Source organism: Panthera uncia (assembly GCF_023721935.1).
Source record: "Panthera uncia isolate 11264 chromosome D3 unlocalized genomic scaffold, Puncia_PCG_1.0 HiC_scaffold_8, whole genome shotgun sequence".
Lineage (NCBI taxonomy): Eukaryota > Metazoa > Chordata > Mammalia > Carnivora > Felidae > Panthera > Panthera uncia.
Genome location: NW_026057586.1, coordinates 31,209,021 through 31,231,568, shown reverse-complemented (window position 1 = coordinate 31,231,568; position 22,548 = coordinate 31,209,021). Strand labels below are relative to the sequence as shown.

The following is a 22,548-nucleotide window of genomic DNA, read 5'->3' as shown; positions in this document are numbered from 1 at the left end:
AACATTGATTTTGATTAATAAACAAAATATTACAACCTTATTAAATAACTTGTTTTATGATGTATGTTTATGACTTTCTTCTCAGCAAAAAGTGCCAGATAGTCTTCAATTCAAGACATTTTATTGGTGCTTTGGGCATATAAATGGATTAATGAGAAATGTGAAAATAAACTGGGTGTAAATATTTTATTAAGGAAACTCAGAATATTTATTGTTAACATTTATGAATATTACTGTAATTGTCGGTATTTGTGATTACATTGTAGAAATGTATGACTTTGATACTGGGACTTTTATACTAAGTAGCTGTTTTTAGCTCATAGAGAAAAATTAAGTGAAGTTCTTCTAAATAAGTAGACTGATTTTTGAGGTAAAATAGGCCAAATAGGCTAGCACTACTCTGAAAGGTACTTTTGGAAGTACATTTGCAGAAGCTGATGTAGTATGTTGTTGAATTTCTCCCCAAGACTTCTAATTTGAGAAGAACTTTTCACATCTCTGATGTTGAAAACAAGTATGCACATGCTTTGATACTAGAAAGTTCAGCTAATTTTTTTTTAACGTATATGCATATTGCTTTTAGTCAGATTTTAGGAGTTAATGTTGATGAGTGCATTATTCCTATTTTTATTACTGTTAACCAGAGTTTGATATCTGCCTACCTTTTGATATAATAGGAAATATTTAAAAAAGAATTTTACATTATAGGATCATAGAATCCTTAGGGGAGCCCTTTAAGTAAAGAACCATTTAGCTCCAGTTTAATTGTTTTGCCTTTTCAAAGCTAAGGTACTGATAGATTGATTCAATAATTCATCCTTTCACACACTTTTTTAAAAAAAGTTTATTATTTTTAAAATTTTTATTTTTTATATTAATTTTTTAGATTTTAAATGTAAATTAAAAATTTTAATTTAATTTTTTTATATTAAAAATTTTTTTAATTTAATTTACTTTTGAGAGAGAGAGAGAGTGTGAGCAGGGGAGGGACAGAGAGAGAGACACACACAGAATCTGAAGCAGGCTGCAGGCTTTGAGCTGTCAGCACAGAGCCTGACGTGGGGCTCAAACTCATGAACCATGAGATCATGACCTGAGCCGAAAGAAGTTGGATGCTTAACCAACTGAGCCACCCAAGTGTCCTTTAAGTTTATTTATTTTGAGAGAGAGAGACAGGGAGAGAAAGAATCCCAAGCAGGGTCTGCACTGTCAATGTGGATCCTGATCGGGTTTCGAACTCATGAGCCCTGAGATCATTACCTGAGCTGAAACCAAAAGTCAGATGCTTAATCGACAGACACCTAGGCACCCCTCACACATATTTTTAAAGCTCTTATTATGTACCAGAAACTATTCAAGGTGTGGGGGTTGGTGCAAGAGAGAACAAAAGAGTCAAAATCTTTGTCTTCATGGAGCTTATATTCTGGTGTTTAGGCTGATGATAGTGATACTTGTATATAGTAGAAAAGATAATAATATCTACTTTTTAAGGAAAAAATAAATCAGAGAAGGATGATTAGGGGGTGTTGGGGTGGGGTTAGACAGTTGTGATTTTGAAAAGCGGTCAGGGAAGGCCTCCCTGAAAAAGTAACATCTTTTGTAATAGGTGATAGAGGTGAGGGAACAACCATGTGGATGGTCTGGGGAAAGGAGCATGTGAGGCAGAGGGAACAGCCAGTATAGAGGCCAGAGCTTAAGTGTGTGAGGAAGGGCAGAGGATGCCTAGCTCCAGAGAGTGAGCAGAAGGGAGCATGGGAGAAGAATGAGTCCAAGAAAGAGCGGGAGATTAGCCATGCAGGGCCTTGTAGGCCATGTTACCAAATGACCTTTACTGAGAAGCTATTAAAATAATCCACATAAGACTTGTTGGTGGCTTAAACTAGGATAGTTTACATTGAAGAGTGTGTGAGGTGATTGGATTCTGAATGTTATATTCAGAATACAGTTGTACACACTGTCACTCGAACTTTAGGCTAAAAATAAAAATAGTTTTTACATATTTCTGATTCCTTCTCTTGTGAAAGAAGGTATATTCCCCAATTTTTGGGTACACCATTGTACATGTCTGTTTGACCTGTTATTACTTAGTGATTAAGCCATTCTGCCTTTTCTCAGCTGAATAGTTTCTTAAAGGGTTTATGTAATTCAGGCTTTCCCAGAAAGCACTGGGACTTATTTTGAGTACTTTTTCCCTCCCCTTTCCTGTATTGCTCCCAGCAGAGTAATAATGCTGTACATGCAGTCATCCCCTTTAAGGTACTTCTAAATGATTAAGTGTTTAGAGATGTCTAGGTATTATTATCTGACCAAGCTGAAATTCCCTCTCTTGTCACTGCAGATACTAACATTCTTGTCTTCTCTTTGGCACTTGAGGAGTGTCTTGCCTTTTCCCATCATTCCTTTCCCTGTTCTTAGAGTTTTAGGAAACCACTATGCATGTCTGGCCAAATGTTAGAAACAAAATAGAAACTCAGTTAATCTAATTGCTCAAATATGGTCATTTTCCATAAATTCCCTGGATTCTTGAAAAGAACATATATTCCCCAATTGTTGGGTACACTATTGTACATTTATCACTAGAACAAGCTTGAAGTTTTTCTGTGTTTGATATCTTAAGAATTAGGGTAAAAATACCCCTGTATCATGGTAGAATTGTCAATTTCTCCTTTTTGCCCCCTGTTGATGTTTGCTTTAAATATTTTGAAACTGTTTTATTAGGTGCATTTGAGTAAATTGATTCTTTTATCACTGTTTATTAGTGACCTCCTTTATATTTAATCATATTTTTTGCCTTAAAGTCTGTTTTGTTTGATAGTAATGGAATTTGTCTTGATCAGTGTTCACTGGTACACTTTTCAGTCCTTTCATTTGAGTTTTTCTCTGGAAAGCATATAGCTAGAGTTCGTTTTTCAATCCTGTTTAACACTATTGTCTTTTAACTGGAGGTTTTACCCCATTTTTATTGTGTTTAGAGCTCTATTTGGATTTATTTCATCATCTTATGTGTTGGTACTTTTCTCTCCTTAAATATTTTTTCCTTGCCTCTATTTGGCTGGATCCCCTTCCTATCCTTTGTCTCTACCCCTAACTTGGAGGTTATATTGTCTTTATCAATTCTCTAACTGTGCTAGATATTTTAACATCCATCTTTTAAATTTGGCATAAGAAGTATTATCCTCCTCCAAAACAGTGTACCTCTTTACTTGTATGTCACTTTTACCCAGTGACTCAGTAGTCCTATCTTATTTAATTCCCTAATTAGATAATATTATTGTTGTAAACAGTAGTAATAAGTATTTAGAGGTATTTATCTGTGTTCTTATTTACTGTTTCTTTTCATATCTTTGACCTTTAATAGGAGATCATTTTTTCCCTAAAACACATTTTTTTCTAGTTGTTTTAAAATTTTAAAAATTGCTCACCTAAATTGAGTTTAAAAATTGATAGTACATATATATGTACTAGCAAAAAGTACATTTGTTTCACAAATATTTTTATATTTAATTCTTCCCTGTTTATGCTCTGTAAATCATTTTTTAATGAAAATAGCACACTGTCAAGTGAAATATGTGTTCTCTATTCAAGTATATTTATAAAACTATATAAGACCATAATGTCCTTCTCAGAAAGCCAGAGATAAACTTTAGGCTTAGATTCTACCTGTTACATACATGGATTCAGTATTATGGCTTTCTGATTGAGGCATTTCCTTACTGGACATTTAAATGTTGCCCATTTAAAATCTAGTGCTGAGGTTTTAGCTCTAAAATTAGATAAACTTCTTGCCACTTCTGACAGCATCTGGCATATCTGCTTTGTGATAACAACCTTTTATTACTAGAGCTTACTTTCTGAAATACCCCTACCACATAGACACTTCTAGTCTGTTGATCTCTACCCCTTTTTTTGTTCATCAGCCCCCTGCAATATTTGCTTTCCTCTGAATATAGCTTTTATCCCTTGGCTCAGCATTTTAATCATTTTTTTTATTAGTACCTTCAGTTCCCCTAGTGAAATCTCAGCTCTTGATAAGGCTACTTACCAAATTGCTTTATACTGAATATTGCTGAAGAAAAGCACATAGCCTAGCATGTTGGCATTACTCTAAATTCATGATCATAGACATCAGGTGGGCACTCAATGCTGTCTGCCATCTTGCATTTCTCTCAGTGGGTTGGGTTGCTCTCCCTGCTCTGCAGTGACTCCTTCCTACTTTTTCTACTCTGTTCTTCATGCCCTGCCTCACACTTAATGGAAACAAATAGAAGTCACTAGGTAAGAATGGTCTCAATTTCCCATCACCAGGATTTACAGAATCCTTTTCCATCCTTTCCTTCTGTTTTCTTACACAGAAGAAAAATAACTCCCTTCAAAGATACGTTCTCTTCTTTAACTGGTAGAAATACTCAAATATGTCAGTATCTGTTATCTGAAAAATTCAAAAATGAAACAAAACAAAACTCTTGACACCATATCCTTTGAAACAGCACCTTTATGATCAAGCTTCTAAAAGGAGTTGTTTGTACAAACTGACTCTTTTTCCTTTCTTTCCATTCTTTAATCCACATCATTCTGGCCTTGGCTTCCCATCTTTATATCAAAACTTACTTTGCTAAAGTGGGAAATGACTTTAATTTTTGTGGTTATATATACCTCTCAGTTCCTCTTTGCAGTATTCAGCAAAGTAAATGGCTCCCTTCTTGAAGGACACTTCTCATGGTTTAGATGATACTGTACAGCCCATGTTTTCCTCCTCACTTCTCTGGCTGCGCCTTCTCAGTTCCCTTTGTCAGCACTTTCTCTGCTGCCTGACATTTTAATGTTCCTCAAGGTCTCAATTTATACTCTTGCCCCAGGCAGTACTGATAAACTCAAATTTATATGTCTTGCACATTTCTCTCATCTGAGTTTTAGATTCATATATCCAGAAACCTACTTGATCTCCTTTATATATCCGACAGGCATTTCAAAGTTAATATTTCAAAATACAACTCTTTCCCCACACTCCAACCTGTTCCTCAGTTGGAATTTCCATCTGTGACGTAGCAGATCAGCCCATTTGTTAAACCTATACATTTGGAAGTTACTGTCCATTCTTTTCTTTCCTTCCTTCTTCCTTTCCGTCAGCAAGTCTTATTAATTATACTTCCCAAATGTTTTAAAAATCTGTTTTTTCCTCTCCATCTTCATTCTCAAGGTTCACTCTTGCAGACTACTGTAATAAGCATCCTAACTGATCTCAGGCCTATACTTCTCAGAGCAGCTGGAGTCATTTTCATAAAATAGAAATCAGATCATCTCATTCTTCTGCCTAAGACCTTTTGTTCGGTATCCATTGCTTTGCAGACAAAATCCATACTCAATAGTATGACCTTAAAGGTCTTGCACAATTGGGCTTTGCCTGCCTTTTCAGCCTCCTTTACTTTCATGTTCATCATATTTAGCTCTACCAGGCCTCTTTAAAATTTCTTTAACAGTCAAGTTTAGGGCCCCTGTACATAGTGTCATTTTGGTCTTGCCTAATATCACATCCCCATCGCTGCCTTTTCTGACCTCCTGTGATCTGAATTATTCCTCTGACTTTCTTTGATGTCTGTCCTCCACGAAGTGTTAAACTCTAGTAGGGACAAGTAACTCTGTGAACTGTGATGTCGTTAGCCTCTCATATTCTGCCTGATTGAGAATAAATATTGGATGAAGGGATGGTGGGATAGATGGATGTGTGAAAATCTGATCTGTGACAAGATATGTAGATCAAAACGATAGACAAACATAGACTCTCTTCTTTCCTTCTTGTTATTAGCAGATGGTAATAAATATACATTTCTTTTAATTCTTTCAGCAAGATCTCTGTACCTTCTTGATATCAAGAGCCTGCAAAAACTCAACACTGGCTAATTATTTATACTGGTATGTGAAATAATTTTCTGTTTATTTTCTTATTACTGGTGAGGACTATTTTTTTCCCCATACTATAAACATAAAGGCAGTTTAAAATAAGGTATAAGAAGTCATCAAAAGCCTAAGTGTAGTACTTACATCTCTCTGGCTGTGCTTCTTTACAACTGTGCTCGTGGAAATGCTTGTTGGCACCACTGTTTGTCTTCCCTTTACTGATTTGCCACGATCTAAGATAAAACTGGGTAATGGTTTTGCAGTTTGATGTCTGTTTGCCTTTTATGCTATTTAAGTAAAGTATGATACATCACAGTCCTTCAGGAGTGTGTTGTTCTTACATTGTTTAACAAAACATTGGAATCATGCAAACACAGGAAGTTGGAATTTGAAGTTACCTCTCTCATAAATGAAGAAACTGAGGCAGAGAGAGGCATGATGTAACTCAACTGGGTAGAACCTCAGTTAGAATTAGATCATTTACTTAGCACTTTGCCATTTATAGAATACTTACAGTGACCTTTTCTCACTTGTTCCCATGAAGTTAAATAGGGCAAGTAGAAGTATCTGTATTTTACATGAGAAAGGTTCCCTTTTGAGTTGAAGGAAGAGAAACTAAGGCCATAGAAAGTTTGACTGACTTCCTGAGACACAAGTAATATGAAGCTTGGCTCCCTTTATCTTTCACAGGATATTAAAGTGTAAAGGACAAGTAGCTTAAGCCCCAATGAGTAATATATTGGTTAAATGAAAGAAGGCACAATGTTTAAACACTAGACAAGAGAGACTTATCCAGTTTTATAGAGCAAATGAAGGTCCAAGCCAGCTGGGCCAGCCTTACCTGAAGCCTTCTGTACATTCAGAAATGTTTAAACTTATTGACATACTGGATAGTATTTAACTATGGAAATTATCTCTGACCTAAAATACTCCTTGACTGTGTTTGTTTAAACAGTAGAAATGAATAGATACCCATTTTGAAAACTCATTATTTTTGAAGTATAGTGAGGCATTTTGCTTTCCATGAAGAAATGAAACAAAATACTGTCTTGTTTTAGACTGAGTTTGGAAAACTGTGCTGTAGATCAAATCAAGCCTTAACTTCATTCCCCCATTCTCCAAACATAATGTTATTTTGGACACTGCCCTTGTAGCCAAGAAATAGGCAACTAAATCAGAGGACTCTTATACAAACATAGTTGTCCATTATGGACATAAACAGTAAATAATTGTTTAGTTTTAACCTTTATGGTTCCCTTTATGATGAAGAAAAACTGCTATCAACAATTGTAACTAAATTCGTCACCCCCCCCCCCCAATGCTTTGGAACCTGTAATTTTTTTTCCCTATTGATCTTAGTAATGGAAAGAAAAATAGTTCCTACTTTTGTTTTAGCAGTTTAATATAATATTCATAAAACTACATTTCTTTCACAATAATTTTCAGTATGTCCTTAAAAAACACCCACAGAATGTTTTCTCTAGTTATTAATCACCATTTTTATTTTGAAAAGTTTACTTGGAAATTCACATATTAACAAATATCTATTTCTTTGTAATGTAATCTCTTGCTTCCTAATGTTCTCCATATTCCAATCTAATTTCTTAAATGTGTGTCTATTCACTGATGTTATGGAAAATTTCCTCATGAACATCTAAGTAAATATTTAAAAGGAAATAAAAAAAAATGTAACAGTCAGCATGTTGCTGAGTTTTTGAGTAAGTACTTACAAGCTTCTTAGGTATTTTTAAATTAAGTTTTAATTTTTTTAAGTCATTTACTTAAAAATACCTTTATAGGTATTTTTGTTTTCTCGCACTATCTATAAAGAGTTTTCTCTGGCTCAGAATTTATAGTCTAGAGTAGTCACTATTGTAAGAGCTATGTGTGCATATACTGATTAAATGGTGTTTTAAAATTCTGTATTCAGATTTAATTGGAGACCAGATTTCATTGTAGAATCTCAAGTTAGTTGTGATAGAATCTTTGATCTCTTATTTCAAGTAGGAAAATTTTCAAACCATTTTGAAAACAGCTAAACAATAGGAACCCTGTTAGAGGAACAATTTCCAACAAGGCAGTAGCTTCCATTCAGAAAGAGTGCTTTTTTTTCTCCATAGACGATAAACAAAGTGCAACTCCAACTCCCAGTCTTATAAGCATTCCATCAAACTTAGATTTGATTTGTGTTTTCCTGCTATATCTCTGATTCATTGAAGCAATAGCATGTGCTGTGTCTGTTCCTTCTCAGAGGAGTAATTGTTTTTCCTGTAGTTACAGTCTGCATATTACATATTCAGAAATACGGGGAGGAAAAAGCTATTGATGGGGGCTTCTGACATTGGTAGGCACTGCTTTTGTGATTGTCGGGTAAAAACATGGAAAATAATTTCAGTACTTGGTTTAAAATGATCATTCTCTTCCTTTGAACACGGACAAAATAGTATAAAAATATTAATCAAATGTAACATTTTCAAGGCCTCTCACTCTAAGCGTACTCTTATTATATAACATAAAAATTTTAATTGATTGTGCTATTTTCTTCCGAACATTTTGAATTTCCTTTTTCATTTGTTGCCTTTCCAGTGATTTAAATGGGATTCCTGCTATAGCTGAATCCTTAGGGGCCTATAGTTGTACAGACAATCCTTTTAAAATGAATAGTGTCAACCTTTTAAGCCACAGAGGGGAGTTATAGTCTCCAATCTGTAAAGTGTTAGGCATCAGGATCTATAAATCGTTCCACTTTTTTATTTTTATAGCTATTCCAGTATGTCGAAATTGAAAGTAAACTTTGGATGCTTTGACATGTTTTTCTATGACTGTTAAGACCTTTCAAGGTAATAAAGGTTATTTACCTCACAAAATGAAATTGCCAGGAAGCAGGTAGCCCACTGATGTCATCTTACAATGGGTACCTGGACAGTTTTGTCTGCATTTCTACTTGAAGATGATAGGTTTCAAGGGAATACCTTAGAGTGCTTTGTAGCATCTACTTACTGCTGTGACCAGAAGATTCAGAAATGATTCAAATCTACGTCTTTTAGTCTTGATCTAAATTTGTCCTTCATATATAATTGTCATGATATAAATGACACTGTCGTCTGTATTTTATATGGACTTTTCTTTTTGTAGAAGAACTTTGGCTTGGAAGAGTTTTGACCTTTATCACGAGCACCAATGTAGACCCTCAGTCAAAGGAAATAGCTGTGACCATTGTGTGTTTACTTGGTGGTCAGGGAGACCTGAACAAAGCAATGGCTATATGTTCTGGTTATCTGTATTGTTCATTTGGAAGTGAATTTCTGTGTAAACACACAGAAAAAGACAATTAATATACTAAGGTGATGGAGATAGTCAAGGACTTTAAAGGATGGAAAGTTTTGGATAGGCTTTGAATAGGACTGTGTTGGCAGTTTTATAGTTTAGAATCACTGTCTATTTAACACTCCTAGGTAGTGTCCTGAAATGACCAAACATTTTGGAATACTGTGAATAGGAAATAGGAGTTTATGTTAACTGTTCTAGCTTATTCATCTACAACAGAGCTGTCCAATGAAACTTTCTGCAGTCATGGAAATTATCTTATAATGTTGCACATAAGGCTACTGAACACCTGAAATGTAGAATGTGTGATTGAAACACTACATTTTTAATTTTGTTTGATTTTAATTAATTTTATTAGTATAAATACTATTTAGTCATATGTATCCTGTGGCTCTAGAAGGCTTCCTTGATTCAAGATTAAAGAACGCCTTCTTGAATTTTTGGCTTAGAACTTCTGTTGGGAACATGATATGGTGGCTGTAAGGTCATGGTTCAGTTCTTCATTCCACTTTACAGAAAATTCTAGGTTGTGAAACTCTACGACTTCAGAACAGCTGCTATTATCATGGTAAACCATTGCACTGGTTGGCTAATAGAGGAGGCGGAGAGGCTTTTACTTTTATCAGTCCTTAAAATTTTTCTGTGTGTAGGACTATTAGGGGTGTATCCGGGGCTGCTGAAAAATTTTAAGATATGGCATATGGCCATATCAGTTTCTTTGTAATCTATGAAGGGAACTAAGAGTTAAACACATGAAACAGTGATGAGCTAGGTAACATCAGCACAAGTTGTCTGAGAGGCAAGGCCTATTCTAGGAAATCAGAGAAGAGTGAACTCGTCAGGGTCTGTGAAGACTTCCTAGAAGAGATCAAGTGTCTCCTGTACTTGAAGGGTGAGTAGAATATGGAAAGGTGGAGATTGGAAGGTCTTTCTGGAAATTCCTACAACATGAGCAAGAGCACCAAGTGGGTGCGTACTAAGAGTGGTTAGGGGACTGACCTGACTGCAGTGTGTGTGCATACATTGAGGATAGTGGACGTTTGAACCAGATGCTTGGGGCCACAGAAACTGTTTTAAAATAGTCAAGGGGCACCTGGGTGGCTCAGTCGGTTAAGTGTCTGACTTGGGCTCAGGTTAGGATCTCATGGTTCGTGAGTTCGAACCGCACGTCGGGCTCTGTGCTGACAGCTCAGAGAATCTGAAGCCTGCTTCAGATTCTCTCTCTGCCCTTTCCCTGCTCATGCTCTGTCTCTCTCTTTTTGTCAAAAATAAATAAATATTAAAATTTAAAACGGTAGTCAAGAGGGAACCATTGATGTTTTTGTTAATACAGGTGGAACATTATGAAGGTAGTTTAAAGAAGAAAAATTTAGGGGGCTTCTGGGTGGCTCAGTCAGTTGAGTACCCAACTCTTGATTTTGGCTCAGGTCATGATCTCATAGTTGTGAGATCAAGTATCCTGTCCGCTCCACACGGAGGATGGAGCCTGCTTAAGATTCTCTTTCAGGGTACCTGGTTGGCTCAGTTGGTTAAGTGTCCGACTTTGGCTCAGGTCATGATCTCACAGTTCATGGGTTCAAGCCCGCATTGGGCTCTGTACTGACAACTCAGAGCTTGGAGCCTGCTTCAGGTTCTGTGTCTTCTTTTCTCTCTGCCCTTCCCCTGCTCGTGCTCTGTCTCTCTTTCTCAAAAATAAATAAATATTAAAAAATTGATCCACTGAAATCAATTTAAAGCCTCACAGTCTAGCATTTGTTATTTAAAGAAAAATGAAATAGAACAGAGTAGCAAATATTAACATATTGTTTATAGAGTATTTTTGAAACTTTTTTCCCGTTTTTTGGGCATCTGTGTGTACCCACATGGCTGTGTGTCCTGAGTTGTGATATAAAATGTGTTTGTTAGTATGGCTTGTTCCCATGAGAGGAGTTAGAAAACATTGGTGTCTGAGATCTAATTCAGATCAGTGGTTATATGACTCGGCAATTACATAAGCAGTTCGGGTGTAAAAATACATTAAAAATTTCTTTAACCCTCCAAAACCATAATTTTGTGATACACAAATTTATATATGATTATATATGGATTTTTGAGAAATGGAGAGATTGGATGGGAAAAAAAACAATTTAAAATTATTTTGCAAAAGTATGTTAATGAGAAGTTAGCTTCAGAGTAGTTTTCAAAATAAGAGAGCCATATGTAATACCAAAAGTATTACACAGATTATGAAAATATTGTTTGAGTTACTTGGTAGACATGGGAGCTTAGATGATTTCTGAGGATGGTAATGCTGTATGTACCTTATAAAGTATTAGGAGAAAATGTTGGCATCAAAAGAACATCTAGGATATTATACAAATTAAGGCATTATTGTTATTAATTTACTTTTTTATAAATGGTTGTATATGTGCCCTACTTTTCCACTTTCACTGTTTTTAAAATTTTTTAAGTTTATTTATTTTGAGAGAGAGAGAGAGAGAGAGAGAGAGACTGACTGACTGCATGTGTGTGAGGGAGGGGCAGAGAGAGAAGAAGAGAGAGAGAATCCTAACCAGGCTCCACACTATCAGCATGGAGCCCAATTCGGGACTTGAACTCCCAAACTGTGAGAGCCAAAATCAAGAGTCAGATGCTTAACTGTCTGAGCCACCCAGGTGCCCCTAATTTTCCACTTTTAAAGAGTGATGGAAGAATGTGTTTCATTTCTTCCACTTATTTTTTGCAAATGTGAATTAATCAAGTTTTGTGGAAAAGAATATGTATTTACAAAATGAATCTGAGTGTCATTTCACCTCTTATGAATTTTTAAGGTATGTGATAGTGGAATGTGAAGATCAGGACACTCAGCAGAGAGATCCAAAGACCCATGAGATGTACTTAAATGTAATGAGACGATTCAGCCAAGCATTGTTGAAGGTAACCATTTAATGTAGGGGTTGCCAAAAACACCATACATGGGCCAGATCTGGTCTGTTGCCTGTTTTGGTATGTCCCATGAGCTAAGGGTGGTTTTGATTTTTTAAATGGTAGAAAAAACCAAAAAGAATAATATCTTGTGACATTTGAAAATTATGTAAGATTCAAATTTTGGTGTTCATATGTAAAATTTTATTGGAACATGATCATGTTCATTTGTTCTCATATTGTTTATGGCCACTTTTGCACTGCAATAACAGTTGTATAGTTGAAATGGAAACTGTATGGCCAACAAGACCTAAAGTGTTTCTTCCTTGATCTTTTACAGGAAGTTCGTTGACTTCTGATTTAACGAAATAAAACTATACATGTAACAAATTCCAGAACTTTGCTTTTTTATTTCCCTTTGTCTTTTCTATTTTGTTTATCAAGATAGGTACATTTTTAGAAATCTGACAATGGTCATATTGCAGGTACTTACTACATAACTTACATTTTTGCTTCCTTAACGGTTGTTAAAATCTATGTAGAGCCATTTTCTTCTCTTAGGTGTTGTGATTCTTAAAGCACTGTGGCACAGTGCAGCCAGCAGAGGGTGCATGGGCAGTGAGAACTGCCACATCATTGATCTGTGATTTGCTACAGAAATATATTACTTCACAGCATCTTTTATCTGCAGTTTCATGTTTCATGTTCTTAAAATTTTAAAGCACATCTTACTGAGCTCTTTGAGCCTAAACATTTCTATAGTTCTCAGAACTTCTCTGCATTTAGCTTATTGGCAGATAAGTACTTGGTTGTCTCTTCTAACGTCAGTCTGTCACAGCTTTTGTCATCTTGTGAAGAAATTTCATTTTCTCTGAGCTTAAATTTCCTCACTTTCAAAATGAGGATGATAACATTTGCTCTTATACTGATAAGCCACCATTATCAGTTTATTGAGAAGATTAAATGAGAAAATGTATTTTATAATATTTTATGAACTGGGTATTCACTACATAAGACTTTATGGCATTTAATTTTTATAACTTACATTTTATGAAGCAAGCATGCATTATGTTGCTATTTGAGTGCTTTCCTTTTTTTTTTTTTTTTCCCCAGTAGAGTTTTCGTTCCTTGAAGGTGATATTGTTTCTGCCATATGCCCAGTGCATTTCTAAAGACATCATAGGCTTTCAGATACTTACTGAGTCAATGAGCGAATGCATTTTGGGTGAATGAATTCTGTCTTATCACATGGTTGTATTTGAAAAAAAGTGCTGTTTTTGATAGATTAGTATTCGCTGAAGACTCAGATAATTTTCAACTTTGGAAGAGTTGGCAGTGTTTAAATAAGCTAGCAGTTTTCTCATTATCTCTGAATCAAGATAATTAATCTTTTTCAATTTCACTTTGTATTGAAGTTTGTAGCTATTAGAAGAATAAATAAAGATCACCCATGCTATTAAAGAAACCCTGATCATTATGCTACACAGAACTAATTTTCCTTTCCTTTGAATCCCTTCAGGGTGATAAGTCTGTCAGAGTTATGCGTTCTTTACTGGCTGCTCAGCAAACGTTTGTAGATCGTTTGGTGCATCTAATGAAGGCAGTGCAGCGTGAAAGCGGAAATCGTAAGAAAAAGGTAAACCTATGGGCTTTGCTTTTTATTTTTGACTAATGATATCTTGGTATCATAAAATACTGAGTCCTGGTACTATCTTTTTGGGTTGATCTATTTTATGAAATTCTTATGCAATTATAATAATAGGAGGATTTATAAGTATTGATTATATACAGGATCCTGTTTTATGAATTTATATCTGTATAGGTATAGATAGATAGATTTAATCCTCACAACAACTCTGTAAGTTAGATGATGCTATTATCTCAATTATAAGAACAAATAGGGGTAGAGGGGTTAAGTAATTTGTCTACCATGCTCAGCTAGTAAATATTATAGTTGGGGTTTGTTCCTAGGCATTCTAAGTCCATATATATATTTTAAGTTTATTTATTTATTTTGAGAGAGAGGGTGCAAGTGGGGGAGGGGCAGAGAGAGAGGGGGACAGAGGATCAAAAGCAGGCTCTGTGCTGACAGCAGAAGGCCTGATGTGGGGGCTCAAACTCCCGAACCATGAGATCATGACCTGAGCTGAAGTTGGACGCTTAACTGACTGAGCCACCCAAGTGCCCCTCTGTGTCCATATTTTTAATCTACAGTGCTTTATTGGGTCTCATTTTAGCATCTTAGCATCTTTGAATATAATCTGTCTGATGTGGAAAGGACCTGTACAGATCATTGATACTGGAAGCACTCTGAGAAAATGAAAGTCCAGAGTGACTTGCCCAAGGTTGCAGAATTAGTTGTTCGTGACCTCACTGGCTTTGCATCTGTTCTCATGGCTAGAACAGGGATCTTTCCATCAAGTAAGGCTTCTACTTGATGACAATAGATGAATATTTGTTCTTCATATGTTGTTTTTCCTCATCACTAGCCCAAATGATGTGAAGGATTCACTCTGAATCTTCTCTTTACCTAATCCCATCACAGGCAGATCTTTCTTAGTGATCTTTGTAAAAGAACACAACACACTTTACTGTTGTTCCTCAGACTTGTGAGAGGAAGGTGGAGAGAGGAAAAGGTGAAAAATTGAGTCAGGAGTTCAAAGGCAGGGGATCAGCTGTAAAGAGAAATGCTAACAGATATGTGTGTAAGGAATAATATTCACAAGGTTAAGAAGGAGAAAATAGGCGGAAGAGAAACACATTTTTATAGAGATGACCTTTTTTTTTGTTGTTGCTGAGAAAAATAAGAAACCAAAGTTAAATAACTAAATCCCTACTGCTGTTCCTTCTGGAGCCGCTCTCCCCAGAGGTGCCTGTGTGAGGGAGCAATGTGATCCCACATACCCACCTGCAGGAATGTCTGTTCCTGTGGCTGTCAGTGTGGGGCATAGATTTCAACCAGCTTGTTTTTGTGTGGTGTGCTCTTCTTTTTGGCACACACATGAGTCTCTGGCTACACTTCAGTTTTAGCTACCTGGAGGATAACTGACTCCTTACCTATTTGAGGCATCGCTTAAAGCTTCCTGAAATAACTTTTGTTTTTACCACACAGCCTAATATTTAAAAAAAGTTTTTTTAATGTTTATTCATTTTTGAGAGAGAGACACAGAGTACGAGTCGGGGAGGGTCAGAGAGAGAGGGAAACACAGAATCTGAAGCAGGCTCCAGGCTCTGAGCTGTCAGTACAGAGCCCGATGCGGGGCTTGAACTCAAGAGCTGTGAGATCATGAACTGAGCCAATGTTGGATGGATGTTTAACCAACAGCCATTCAGGCGCCCCCAAAATTTAAAGCTTTCATTTTGAATGTCGTTAAGTATTCTCTTTTCATTTTATCATTCTTTAGGTGATAATATTCATGTATTTGTTGTATAAAAATGTATTTGGCATGCCTACAGCATGGATCTAGGGATACAGCAGCAAACATAAAGATCTCTATTCTTAGGGAGTTTTGGAGGAGAAAGTAAATAGAATAAATAAGTGAAATATGTAGCGTGCTAGATACTGTTGTATGCTATAGAGGAAAATAAAGCAGCAAAGGAAGTAGGAAGTGCCGGGTTTGAGGAGTAAGGCAGTGAGTGTTTCACTTCTCAATAGAGTGGTCAGGAAGACCCCACTAAGAAGGTGACATTTGGACAAAGACCTGAAGCAGGTGAGGGAGTGAGCCATGTGAATATTTAGAGAAGACCATTGCAGCCAGAGGGACACCAAGTACAAAAGCCCTGAGGTGAGAGCGTATGCGTGTGTGTGTGCACGCGCGTACGTGCGCACGAGAGATAGAGAGATGTATGTGTGAAATAGGAAGAAGCCCGGTGTATTTGGAACAAAGGGAGAATGGGGGAGAGCAGTAGGGGATGAGGATGGAGGATAGAGATAATAGGGACACAGATGGAATATATCCTCGTAAGTCATTACAAGGACTTATGACTTAAACACTGAGCGTAGAATCTGTTGGGAGTTTTGAACAGAAGAGTGACGTGACCTGACTTTGGTTTTAGCAGCAGTACTCTAGTTGTTTGTTTGTTTTATGTTTATTTATTTTTGAGAGGGATTAGAGTATGAGGAGCATACTCTAATGGGAGGGGCAGAGAGAGAGAGGGAGACACAGATCTGAAGCAGGCTCCAGGCTCTGAGCTGTCAGCACAGAGCCCGATTTGGGGCTTGAACCCACAAACAGTGAGATCATGACCTGAGCTGAAGTCGGATGCTTAACCAACTGAGCCACCCAGGTGCCCCTAGTTGTTTATTTATGTTAAAGTTTATTTATTTTGAGAGAGAGAGAGAGAGAGCAAGCGCGTGCATGTGTGTGTGATTGGGGTGGGGCAGAGAGAAAGGGAGAGAGAGAGAGAATCCCAAGCAGGCTCTGTGCTATCAGCGCAGAGCCCAACCCGGGGCTTGATCTTGTAAACTGTGAGAAGTTGAGCCGAAGTCAAGTGTTGGACACTGAACCGACTGAGCCACCCAGGCGCCCCTCCTTTATGATGCATTGCACATAATTTTATGGTGCTTTGCAAACACTTTAAAGTTAGTAGAATTAGTTTTTATGTCTTTACCCTGTATATTATAAACTACCTTTACATTTTAACTCAGTTCTTTCTGATTTGTTCTCTTAGAACGAGAGACTACAGGCATTGCTTGGAGACAATGAAAAGATGAATTTGTCAGATGTGGAACTTATCCCATTGCCTTTAGAACCCCAGGTGAAAATTAGAGGAATAATCCCAGAAACAGCTACACTATTTAAGGTAGTTGTGATGGATATCTCATGTATATCATTGGAACCTAATTCTGTAAAGCAAAAACACTCCCTTCAACAATGATTACGTTGCAGACAATATCTATAATTTTGTTTGATTTAGTACATGCTAGATAAAAAATTGTCTTTTGTTTATTCAATGTGTCTTGATTTAAAGATCTTGTATTACCGGTAGGCATTTTTATGTGAAATGTGTAAAATACACTTTTTTTTTTAAACTGTGGGCTTTTTAATCTTTAATTTTTGAACTTTTTATTAATTAGAACCACACCTACTTTTTCCATGTAAGCTTTAAAAAAAATAATTGCAAAACTGATATTACTCATTCAGTTCATAAATCCATGTAGTAACAGTCTCAGTTAACCTTTTTAACATTTCTTGATCTGATATCTGTTCTTGTGACTTAAATTTTTTCTTGTATTTTCAACTAGTAATTCTCATTAGTCCTTTATAGCATGTCACGCTTCTTTTGGCTGGCCACGACTTGGATAGTTAGAAAGAGCTGGTAGCAGCCACTTTTTCCACTTAGTCCCAAGGAGTGAGCAGCATTAGCTGTGAAGCATCATTATCTGTTGGGCATCATAAAGAATGGTCTCAGGGATACCTGGTGGTTAAGTTTTGTGATTCTAGGGGTACAAGGCATAAGTTGCACTCAGATATTACTTTGTATCCAGAAAAGAAAGGGCTCATAGGACAATGACTTATGAATATAAAAAGGGGTGTGATTATAGTAAGAAGTAGTTTGGAATTTTTTCAAGGGTGTGTTTAAAGGCAGACTATGGCTGCACATCTCATTCAACTGAAAGGCTGAGTTTTATAAAGCAGCACTGAACCTTATTGCATGGTATGGACTCTGATAGTTTCTATTCTTTTAAGAATTATTCTGTTCCATTAAGTTTTAAATTTAACTTGCAACTTGTTTAATTGGTTTTAAATCTCATTAATGGATTATTACCTGCAATTTGAAAAATACTGGTACAGGAGATAAAATGCAAATATTTCTCAGCTTGTGCTTACAACCCACTGGAAGCTGAAATGTAAAGAGTTGTACACAGACATTAACAACCAGTATACCTGTATACAACTGGTGTTCCTTTGGACTTGAACTCTCAAACAAGATCAGCTTCTAATATTCACATTCCCTGAGGACTAAATGAGAGCAGTAAATCAAAAAGGTAGTTTTACCAATTTTTTGAAACAGGATGAGTTGAAAGCAGGAGTTGTAAGAGTGGAGTATAAGAATATACCTGCCACTATTGTTAGGTAGATTCTGGACCCATTTTCTCCTGAAGTATGCAGATAATTATGTCTTACATGCACAAAATGGGTAGCCAATAAAATACCATGAGATGTATTTTTGATCCTGATACTCAGTTTGTTTTTTTTTCTTCCAACCCTAAAGTATGTGAGCATTCTTGAAAATTCTGGATTGGAGTTTAGGGTTAATGGTTTTAGGGTATTTACTACATAATCTATCATAGTAATTTTTTTTTTTTTTTTTTTAAGAGATTGAGCTCATGCACAAGAGCAGGAGTCGGGGAGGGGCAGAGGGAGAGGGAGAGAGAATCTTAAGTAGGCTCCATGCCCAGTGAGGAGCTCCATCTCAGGACCTTGAGATCATGATCTGAGCCCAAATCAAGAGTCAGAAACTTAACTGACTGAGCCTCTCAGGTGCTTTTCTATTATAGTATTTTTAAAAAAGTTTATTTATTTGCATCCCAAGCAGGTACCCTGTCAATGCAGAGCCCAATGTGGGGTTCAATCCTACCAACCTCGAGATCATGACCTGAGCTGAAATCAACAGTGGGATGCTTAACTGACGAGCCACCCAGGCACCCCAGTCATAGTAACTCTTAATTATTTTTTGGGTCACAAAAGCCTTTGAGGTAATTTATAAAATATATTTTTGCTTGGGGTGATAAAAGGATACTCCAAATTTAAGATAATTTAAAATTCAGAGTTTTAATACACAAGAGGTTGTAAGTTCTAAACATATATTCACTGAAGCATTTTTGATGCCTTTTACCCCTTCATTTTATGGGGAACTGTTCAAGCATGCAGCAGTGTTTAAAGAATTATACAGTAAACAACTATATATACCTACTGTTTGACTTTTGTTAACATTTTATGTATTTGTATTTGCTCTGTCGCAAATTTGTCTGTTTATCCCTCTGTCTGATACTTCTTTCTGTTATTTCTCATCACCTGTGTAAATTAAGGTTGTAATGGGTTTCTTTGTCAGACACATTTCTTTAGACTATCATACATTTTTTCAAATTTCAATATTAAAGGATTTTTTTCCCCTCAGTGATCTAAATTAATAGGGCATCTTTTTCTGAACAGTTTTCTGACCTTTTATCTCCAAGTAGGTATCTCAGTGTGCTACTACTCCACATGAGGTGGTTTCTAAAGTGAGTTTAATTCCATTAATTATTGATTTAGACACATTTATAAACTACATTGGAGATTTCAGCTAGTTAAGGGAAAGATTCAGGGCAAAAATATAATTATTCCAGAATAAAATATGTAGGTATTTGAGACCTCCCCTCATTTTATAAAAGAGGAGTTTGAGTCTCAAAGCTGCATGACTAATTGTATGCCCGCTGTTAGTAACCATGGCTCATGACTTTCTATCTGGTGCATTTTTTTTTTAATGTTTGTTTATTTTGTGAGAAGAGGAGAGTGTGTGTGTGCATAAGTGAGGGACAGAGAGAGAGAGAGAGAGAGAGAGAGAGAGAGAGAGAGTTCCAAGCAGGCTTTATGGTGTCAGCGGGGCTCAGTGTCACAAACCGAGAAATCATGACCTGAGCCGAAATCAGGACTCGGATGCTTAACTGAACTGAGCCACCCAGGCACCCCTCTATCTGGTGCACTTTTATGCTGTGGTTTTTATCTCATTTATTTCATTATGTCTGTAATACTAAAATGATGATGGCAAACATAGATAGAACATCTGCTTTGTATCAGGCGTGGTGCCAGACTCTTGTTCCTCTATGGTTTCTAATCACCTTAGCAGCTGTGCAGAGGAAGTGTTACCTTCATTTTACACGTGAGGAAACAGGGTAAAGAATATGTGCAAGATCCAACATCTAGTACCTGGTGGAGCCTGGATTCCTATCTGTGACTGACTCCAGAGCTTTTGCTCTATATGCTGTGTAATCTTCTGAGTATTAGCTAGTTCATAGTTTTCTTCAAGGATTCCTATTGTGTCTTGTTGTCAGCCCATTTTGTTTCTTTAGTTTCTGCTTACCTATTTGTTTACCTTATGTGTCAGCATTTCCTATGTGCATGGTAGATCTTTGTGCATTAATTTACATCCATATTTGAAAACAATATTTTTATTTTCAGAGTGCTCTTATGCCTGCACAGTTATTTTTTAAGACAGAAGATGGGGGCAAATACCCAGTTATATTTAAGCATGGGGATGATTTACGCCAAGATCAACTTATTCTTCAAATCATTTCACTCATGGACAAGGTAACTATAACCTTATATTGGCAGGGACCATTTTTTAATTTTGGTTTAGTATATATGCTGTGAATGGACACTGAATTTTTTTTAACATTCAGGTGCAATCATAGGAAGCTCAGCAATCTCCAGTTGACCTTAAACAACTTTAGTTGTTTTTATGCACTGCAGAGTGACTCTTGGGTTGAGTATAAAATGAAATTGCAGCTGTTCGTTTTTTTTTTTAATTCTTTTTAACGTTTATTTATTTTTGAGACAGAGAGAGACAGAGCATGAACAGGGGAGGGTCAGAGAGAAGGAGACACAGAATCTGAAACAGGCTCCAGGCTCTGAGCTGTCAGCACAGAGCCCGACGTGGGGCTTGAACTCACGAGCCGTGAGATCATGACCTGAGCCGAAGTCGGTTGTGCAACTGACTGAGCCACACAGGTGCCCCTGCAATTGTTCGTTTTTATTAAAACTCTTTTCTCAGTTAAGTTCTCTTGATGTCGAGTTTAGTAACTCCCTTCCTCTTAGTCAACTAGATCTTTTTCTTCTTTAAATTGCATCTCTGCCTCTGGCTTTTAAAGGAACGGATTTGTCCTCATTTCCTTTTTTTCTGAGTTCTAAAATACTTTGTGACTAGAAAGAGCTGCATAAATGAGTTGGAAGACCCCCAGTGTTGATTGAAAACTATTGACAGTGATTTAGAATAAGTTTAAAAAAATTTACATTCCATCAAGTAAGTGCTTAATAAATTTATTTTTGATGATCAAAGTACAATTAATTTAGTAATCTCTTATAATAAGCTATTATAATACTTACCTGCAAGACTGCTTCAGAACAATCTTTATACTTGTTTGGTTAATGTATTTTATCATTTGATCAAAAGCTGCTACGGAAAGAAAATCTGGATTTGAAGTTGACACCCTACAAGGTATTAGCCACTAGTACAAAACATGGTAAGTTTATTTTACACCATGGTTGTTTGTTTGAGTGTCTAACAAGTATACTTTTCCTCTTTTAATTGAAAGTTAAGAATGCTAGAGATTGAATTCATTTGTAGCACTGAAGGCTGACTGGGCCTCTTTCCCTTTCTCCCTGGCTCCCTCTTGAAATCAGCATATTTGTAAGACAAATTAATACCTTTACACTGTATTTCTTTGCATTCAAAACTGGTTGTAATTTACAGTAGTTTTTTTTCATACTAATCTGTGTCCAGAATCATCATTTGAGAGTTACTGTGACCCAGAGTGACTGTATTGTGCTCTTAAAAAAAGCCACTCAGCAATGATGCTCCCTCTGAACTAGTTTTTTTTTTTTTTTTTTTTTTTTTTTTTTTTTAAATATAGAATGATAGCCTCTAAGTCTTTCTGAGATTGAATAACCTCTGGAAATTTGATAGACAGTTCCCTAGGAATGCTTGCCTACAGCCTGTTGTCAATTCCATAGTCTTGATACTCTCAGAGCTTCTCACCCTTCGATACCTGGGAAAAACAAAAGTATCCATTTTAGGTTTCTTGGCCTTCTGCTGGCCACCCTCAAATCTTTTTGCTGGTGGTTTAATTCCTCTTCTCGCTTTCTCTTGGAATGATCTTGTTTAAAGTGCACATATGATCTTTGACTATCCTGAATGATTTACTCACTTCCATTCGCTCTTTGGACAAAGACAAAAGCCTTAGCTTGTTTTACAAGTTCCAGCATCCTGTGACACACTCCTGTACCTGTCTCTCAAGCCTCTCTTTTTCCAGTCTCCCCTTGCTTCCCAGGCATTAGCCACATGGGCCACCTTCCATTTTCTCGAATGCACCATGCTCTTTTCAGCCTTAAGGCCTTCATTTATGTTATGATCATTATCTTTAGCATCCTTTCCTCACAGCTTTACCTATTAACTTTCACTGTCCTTCAAAGCATGGCTCAAATGTCAGTTGCCCTCTGTTCTCTATGGTAATTTAGGTCTCCCTACACTATTCTCTTTCACAGTACCTTTTTATTCATAATATTTATCCCAGTAAAAATTGCAGGCTTCTTCAGTGTATAAAGGCAGGGTCAAAGCTCTGTTTTTTTATTGGCAAACTTATTATTGCATGGGAGAAAATCAGTAAATATCTTTTAAGTGAACTGATACACACTATTCCCTGTTTGTGATACAGGAACGAAT

General features: G+C 36.5%; 1 protein-coding gene across 1 annotated transcript in view; it reads left to right on the top strand.

The window, feature by feature from the left end:
- Window positions 1–22,548, top strand: part of PIK3C3 (phosphatidylinositol 3-kinase catalytic subunit type 3) — a 142,934-nt gene that overhangs the window by 67,220 nt on the left and 53,166 nt on the right. The window contains exons 13-18 of the mRNA XM_049620173.1: window positions 5,843–5,910; window positions 12,033–12,138; window positions 13,646–13,762; window positions 16,798–16,929; window positions 20,289–20,417; window positions 21,280–21,349. Of these exons, the coding sequence (XP_049476130.1) occupies window positions 5,843–5,910; window positions 12,033–12,138; window positions 13,646–13,762; window positions 16,798–16,929; window positions 20,289–20,417; window positions 21,280–21,349 (622 nt within the window). The remainder of the gene's footprint in view (window positions 1–5,842; window positions 5,911–12,032; window positions 12,139–13,645; window positions 13,763–16,797; window positions 16,930–20,288; window positions 20,418–21,279; window positions 21,350–22,548) is intronic.